Here is a 7,118-nt window from a genome sequence, read left to right on the forward strand (position 1 = left end):
TGACAGCTGCATTTTATTTAACTGACTAAGGTTTCTATCATTACATTTGATTTTATTTGTTCCTGCTCCCGGTGGTTGGAACCTTTATTCCACTCTGGATTCTTGTGCTTGTAGTTTTTGTTCACTTCACAAAAAAAAGAAATAAATAAACTGTTTTAAAAACTTCTGTATTCATTCTTTTCCTGCTTTGTGTGTCAACGTTCACGGTTGCTAAGCAACAGAGCATACGGCGGTAAAACCCGCCGAAGGGTAGACCTGGTCGAATTTACAGCCAAAACTCTTCTGGTCTCCTTATTTTCAAGGCCTTTAATATGGATATCTATGGGTTTCTAATTACAGGTGAACCGGAAGTGTTTCTCTGCCGTTTGACCCCTCCTAATGCTGACAGAGCTGTATGAAGTTCGGGCAGAGAAGGAGCAGCTCGGGGTTGAACTTGTTACTGAAGCTTTCTCTTTAGCAGCGGCTTAGCCAGGACAGCCCCGCCATGAGCACCATGTTTGCAGACACCATTCTGATCGTTTTCATCTCTGTCTGCACGGCGCTGTTAGCAGAAGGTGGGTGGAAATCCTCTTTAAGCTAGCTGCCGTAAGGTAAGCTGTGTAGAGAAACACGGCATTGTAAACAAATGTAGCGTTGTTATAAGCTTCGATATATATATTTCTTAATCAATGTTTGTCCGAAGGATCATTTCTAGTGATTTCTTAAACCTTTAGTCAGTATTGAGTCTCGGTTTTATCGTTATCCGACTGAGCTAAAGGCTGGATCTCTGCGTTTCCGGTATGGCTTTTCAAAATAAAATACTTAAAGAAAGATCAAGCAAGTTTCCAACTTCCAGCTTAATTATGACAAACTGTGTAAAACATGTCAATCCTCTCCTTTGTTTAACTAAAAATATTAAGAAGCTGTTTATTTTTGCATTTTTGTTTGTGTCTTCTTTAAACTATGTTGTATTCTGATTGCACCCTTGCTTGTAATTTCTCTTCATGGTTTTGTGATGTGCATTTTTGTTTGTAAATAAAACTTTTTTTCTAAATGTTTGCTTTATAGAGCAAAATTAAAATAAAGCCGCTCTGACCAATTGACTTAAAAAAGGAAATGAAGATTTTATTTGCATTCTAATAGGCTATATCGGTAAAAAGAACGCAGATAACTGGAATGATTCAATTAGCACTACTTTCATTAATTAAACACATGAGCCATGGAAATGGCTGTATAATAAGTCATGTTTAATAAAGATTGGGTTATTACTAATAAAATGGCTAATATTATATAGTAGTAACTAATTAGTATATAATATGACAATAAAATTAAATATTACCTGCCAAATGTTTGTCAGTAAACCCATTTTCACTGTTTTTCAACCTTAAGGAGACGTTTTCAAACCGTGGAAGTGTTTAAAATCATTGAATATGCTTGTGCAGCTTAAGGACTTCATTTTTATTTAGTAACAAGCTCTTTTTTATGGCTCTCTATTTCTTTAAAGCACAATAAATGTTTAATGTTGAAATAAAAGACAGCAAACGATAGACTACTACACGCATCCTTACACGAACGGTTAAAACTAAACTGCAGTAGTTAGTTTTTCAAAGCTCTTGCATGTGAACCCAGTGCTTTAACATCCCTAAAAGCTCAGAAACATTAGCCTCATAGCAGCTAATATTGGTGGGTTGCAGTCAATGAATCACATCCCTGATTTGGAGCCAAATACCCCATAAATACACTTTTTATCAGGACTGAGGCGCTAGACATTAATAAATTACAAAAAATTGCTTAGCTGAGACACTTTAGTCAGGAGATGTCTTTAGATTTCTTCTTATAAGGCGGTCACCTTCCCTTTACCAGGAGCTTTGTGCGTTTTGGGAGTGAAAACGAAGATCTGACAAACTCAGGATGATTTAACAGCGACACCGTATTACCAGAGACATTTAATGTGGCGCAGTGATTAGAAAAAAAATCGCTTTTTGGGCTGCCTGATATAATATTGATGTTTTAGTTTCTAGTATTGATTTTTTTCTTTTTCTTTTTAAGCAAAACATTTTTACCTAAAACTCGGGGAAAATGGGCTTTCTCTGCACCGCCAGTCTGATGGCGCTGTGGAGCCCTCTTGCTGTGTGGCGCTGTGCTATATCTGTAGTTAAGGCAGTCACAGTGGAAGAGGGGAAATGACTCAAACCCCAAAGCAACATGAATACCAAAATAACGGAACGATCAATGTCATCTGATGAACATATACAGAGGTTGCTTTTTTTATCTACAAATAAAAGTTTTATGGCCGAAAACTCTCTTCAAATTATATATTTTTTCCTTGTTATGAAACAAATGCAGGAACTCTGGATCAGATGAAAACATGGCAGAATATGAGCCGATCCTTTATGGTCTCTATCTGTTCATCAATCCTGCCAGCAGTCATCACTATTGCAGAGCAGTGAGGTTTCAGTCATTATCAGTAATGTTAACCGTTAACAAAACACTTCCTTCTTTCTTAAAGTGCATAAAAAGGTTTGGAGTTTAGTCTATCCCACTACTATAGTACAGGTACCTCTAGACCAATGGCAAGTAAACCAGAGGAGTCTAATTAAACTGAAAAAATGTGATTTATATTCGTCAAATTCTGCTCTGTTTCTTTCAGGGATCACCTGGGTTTTAGTCTATCGAACTGAAAAGTACAAGAGGCTAAAAGCTGAGGTGGAAAAGCAAAGCAAAAAGCGTAAGTGATCCCCGTGGTGGCCCCAGTGATCCAATGGTAACTGGGCTGACTTTTCTTTACTGTCCTTTCTCTGCTTCCAGTTGAAAAGAAGAAAGAAACCATCACTGAATCTGCAGGACGACAGCAGAAGAAGAAGATCGGTAAGGAGCTGACATCTCCTCAGGTCACAACAGCACTGATTTTTATTATTAAAGACTCTTCAACAAGGAAGCTCGCTATTGGCTGTCCTAAAGGCTGCTAGATGATGTCACCACCTAGTTTGAATATTTATTCAAACTTTTATCCAGCCATAGGAAAGAGGAAAATCCACATCGAAAAAAAAAAAAAACTCTATATAGGTTTAAAACTTAAGATGAACTCAAAAAAAATAATATAAATAATTTTTAATTAATTATATTTTCAATGAATCAAAACTGCATAAATCAAACCTTTTTATGTTATTAATAGTCTATACTCAGAGCTATAATGACAAAGTAGGACCAAAGGGAAAAAAACAGCATTTTCTTCAATTAAAACAGAAGATCTTTTTGTTTTCCAATTGAAATTAAATCTCTTTCTTTCCAATGTTTTACTGCAGTTCCCTAATATCTTGACATAACTGTACATATTAAGATGCAGCGCTTGAATCGGTTTAATCGTCCAGTTTTATAATATTATCTAAACGGTCGTTTGTGAATCTGATTTTCCACATATTGATCATGTGAAGATGACTGATGCCCAATGTTCTGAGCTGCTCTGAAAACAACCAGCGTCTTTGTTCTGTTGCAGAAAGACAGGAAGAGAAGCTGAAGAACAACAACAGAGACCTGTCCATGGTGAGACACTTAATGGCGAAGAAGCCTCCTGAGGCTCAGAGATTCTCTGGTCTTATACAGTAACGCCGTCTACATCATCTCTGTGCTTTTAGCCAGAGATACACCTGCTCACCCATATAAAGAGCCGATAGGTGCATGTGTTTGCTGAATCATTAGTGCAGTGCTTCCTAAAGTGGAGGATGCGCCCCCTAGGGAGGGCGTGGTGTTATTGCATGGGGCATTGTAGTGAAAGTTATTTTTCCTTATTTGTTTAAAAATAAAAAAACTTAAAATAATTACTCTTTAAAATTGGTAGTTTTGTCATTTAAAAGAATTGTAGTTTATTTATTAGCTATATGTAATTTAATTAAATTTTTCTCCCCAACTATTTATTTCCAACTAGTTATTTTTTTTCCCAGAGTGGTAATTTAAGGGAAAACTTTCTTGGAAACCAAAGAGGGGCTAGAAAGGAACTTTGGAAACCACTGCATTAGTGCGTTCAGCAGCCGAGCTTTGAAATTCTAAGAGGCTCCTGTTTGGCCTTCAATATGTTTAATATTTACTGTTAATGAGTTCTTAAAATGATTTACCACAGGGGTGGGCAGCTCCAGTTCTGGAGGGCCTGTATCCTGGAACTTTTAGATACCGTAATTTTCGGACTATAAGCCGCGACTTTTTCCCCATTTTTCGACCTTGCGGCTTCTATAACAATGCGGCTTATCTATGGACTATTACAGCTAAAGGCCACTAGGGTAATACCTAAATCTATGGATTTTACCATCCACCATGTTGACATCACATTTGCGTTAAACACACAAGTACGGTAGCCCCGCGCAGGGGAATGCGGAGGTCCTCCGGAAGCAGACTTCTACCGCGAGTGGTACGAGACAGAACGACAGTGAGAAAGACGGACATTAAACATAAAAAAACCTGCAGCTTATAGTCCGGTGCGGCTTGTATATGTACAAATCATGCAATTTAGCTTCTGCGGCTTAAATTCAGGTGCGGCTAATGGTCCGAAAATTACGGTATGTACTTGACTTAACACACCTGAATCAAGTAAATAGATAATTAAAAGGACTCTGGAGAAATTTATTGCATACTGGGGAGGAATTTCAACCATTTGATTCAGGTGTGTTGGACCAAGGATGAATCTAAATGTTGCAGGAAACCGGCCCTCTAGGTCCGGAGTTGCCCACCTCTGATTTACCGTATTTTCCGGAATATAAGGCGCTAATTTGTCTCGCATTTTTAACAATGTGGCTTACAAGAAGGCGTGGCTTCTCTGTTGATTTTTCCTAACCATAAGAGGGGGAAGTCAAAGTTGGAAATGAAAGATTAAAGGGCTAATTTTCTTTTTTTTTTTTTTTTATAATTTTTATTTTTAAACGCTTTCACAGTATCAAACATATATAAACACAAACGTATACATATATGGGAAGCATGCCATTATTCACAAGACAAGGTTTTAAGTACAGAAACGTATCGCTCATACAAAATCTGACCATAAGGGTTTTATGTACTCAGTCCATTTAGTCCAGATTTTATAAAACATGTCCTTTTGCATCCTGAGGGAGAAAGACAACTTTTCCATGACATATATTTCGTGTATTATAGTGATCCAATCTTCAATAGTTGGAGGTTCCACTCTCAGCCACCTTCTTGTGATGGCCTTTTTACTTGCAATAAGTAACATACCAAGTAATCTTTTATCAGTGTTATTCCAATTTGTCACAGGAACATCACCCAAATACAGTGTTTCACATTTAAGGGGAATTTTTAAAGGGCTAATTTTCATTTAGTACAACTAGCTAGCTAGCAACAGGCACGACGGAGAACAAATGTCCCGAATTCACACATTTTGACATTTATTTGCCGCATTAAAGCTGCCGAACCAATGAAGAGACTGGGCTCAACTCCTGCAGNACGGAGAACAAATGTCCCGAATTCACACATTTTGACATTTATTTGCCGCATTAAAGCTGCCGAACCAATGAAGAGACTGGGCTCAACTCCTGCAGAGCTGAAATAAAGAGCTGACGACGCCCCAACTTTCAGTAGAAGCTCTTACTGCTGCGAGTAAACAAGCTAACGGGAGCTAGCATTCCTTTTGTCCCTACTCCGGGGGCTATATGTAGAGCTCCCCCTACAGGTGTAGTGGGAGAAAGTTCAGTAGATATCAGCAGCTTATAGCCCGGTGTGGCTATATAGGCACGTTTCCATTTTTTTATTTTTTATTTTTTCCTTCAAAAAACTTAGTGAGGTGCGCTCTATAGTCCGAAAAATACGGTAATGTTTCTGTTTGGTTTAAAAGTTGTTCTCATTGTGTTATATCAAACATGCAAATAGAGGAAGAGCAATATTGTCCTTAAGAATCAGCCTAAATTAATCAGCAGGACATATCGGTGATTGGTTAGACTGATGTCAGTATAATGAGCCTGATCTGTGTCTTTCTATCTCTAGATTTAGCCCAAGTTTAGTCTAATGCAATTTTTCTGGTTCCCAGGTCCGCATGAAGTCCATGTTTGCTATTGGCTTCTGCTTCACAGCTTTGATGGGCATGTTCAACTCCATGTAAGCTCCTCATTTGTCTAAACAGATGTAAATATGTATAAAAGAGGTGATAACTGACCAGAATAAACAAACTGCTCCTCTAGTTTCGATGGCAGGGTTGTGGCCAAGCTGCCGTTTGTGCCGGTCTCTTACATTCAAGGCCTGTCGCACCGCAACCTGCTGGGTGACGACTTCACCGACTGCTCCTTCATCTTCCTCTACATCCTGTGCACCATGTCCATCAGACAGGTAACCTTCACACTTCCTGCACTTTCAGTGTTTGTGTTTAAGGTTCACATTGTTTTCAGTTTATTTTACAAAAGACTTTGTTAGTTTTAAAAAAACAGCAAAAGGGCTTTGGTGACTCAATTACAACATATGTGTAGGTGTCTGAGTTTGAAACTGTAAAAGAATAAAAATGAATAAATAAAAAATTATTTTTCTTGTTCTCAGCTCTTAAATGCATGTGATATAAATAGTTATTCTGTGAGAATTCAAGCTTAGAAGTTACGACTAAACACATTCAGTAATAGGAATCTGCTAACCCTGATGATGCTGGTAAACTCCTTACCAGTTGGTGGCAGTAACGCACCTCAAAGTAGAACAGAAAGACATGAAGTCAGAATAGATACTCATATGAGCAGATTTATTTATGACATAAACACATAAACTGCTCTCCACGTATATTTTGAACACTTAATGAGTGCAGCTTTTAACACCACAAGGCTGACATTTTATCCCAACCATCAGCATTTGCTCTGTCGCCTCGCTCTGGTTTTTATGCTCCTGTAGATTCTCTCCTGTCCGCTGCGGTTTCTGTTTCATGTCAGATTTTATCACTTTGAGGGTGGAACCGACCTGAAAAAGTAAAACCACCTGATTGGCTATTTTTCAGAAAAGCCTGCATCTTGAGAGATGGCCGTTTTCTTCAGGGTTGGAGCTAGCAAAGCATCTTTTAGCTAAAAGCTGGTCACTTAAAGGAATAGTACACCCAAAACATGATTAGCCTTCATTTTCTACTCACCCCCATGCTGAACAACACTCTGGAGTACTTTTTTGATATC

General features: G+C 38.2%; 1 protein-coding gene across 1 annotated transcript in view; it reads left to right on the forward strand.

The window, feature by feature from the left end:
- The first annotated feature begins 350 nt into the window (after positions 1 to 350).
- tmco1 (transmembrane and coiled-coil domains 1) overlaps positions 351 to 7,118 on the forward strand; it is an 11,208-nt gene continuing 4,440 nt past the window's right edge. The window contains exons 1-6 of the mRNA XM_015385509.1: positions 351 to 554; positions 2,630 to 2,707; positions 2,788 to 2,847; positions 3,476 to 3,522; positions 6,008 to 6,075; positions 6,159 to 6,303. Coding sequence (XP_015240995.1) covers positions 485 to 554; positions 2,630 to 2,707; positions 2,788 to 2,847; positions 3,476 to 3,522; positions 6,008 to 6,075; positions 6,159 to 6,303 — 468 coding nt within the window. The 5' untranslated portion in view covers positions 351 to 484. The remainder of the gene's footprint in view (positions 555 to 2,629; positions 2,708 to 2,787; positions 2,848 to 3,475; positions 3,523 to 6,007; positions 6,076 to 6,158; positions 6,304 to 7,118) is intronic.

The sequence above is a fragment of the Cyprinodon variegatus genome, unplaced genomic scaffold (assembly GCF_000732505.1).
Source record: "Cyprinodon variegatus isolate N-32 unplaced genomic scaffold, C_variegatus-1.0 Scaffold342, whole genome shotgun sequence".
Lineage (NCBI taxonomy): Eukaryota > Metazoa > Chordata > Actinopteri > Cyprinodontiformes > Cyprinodontidae > Cyprinodon > Cyprinodon variegatus.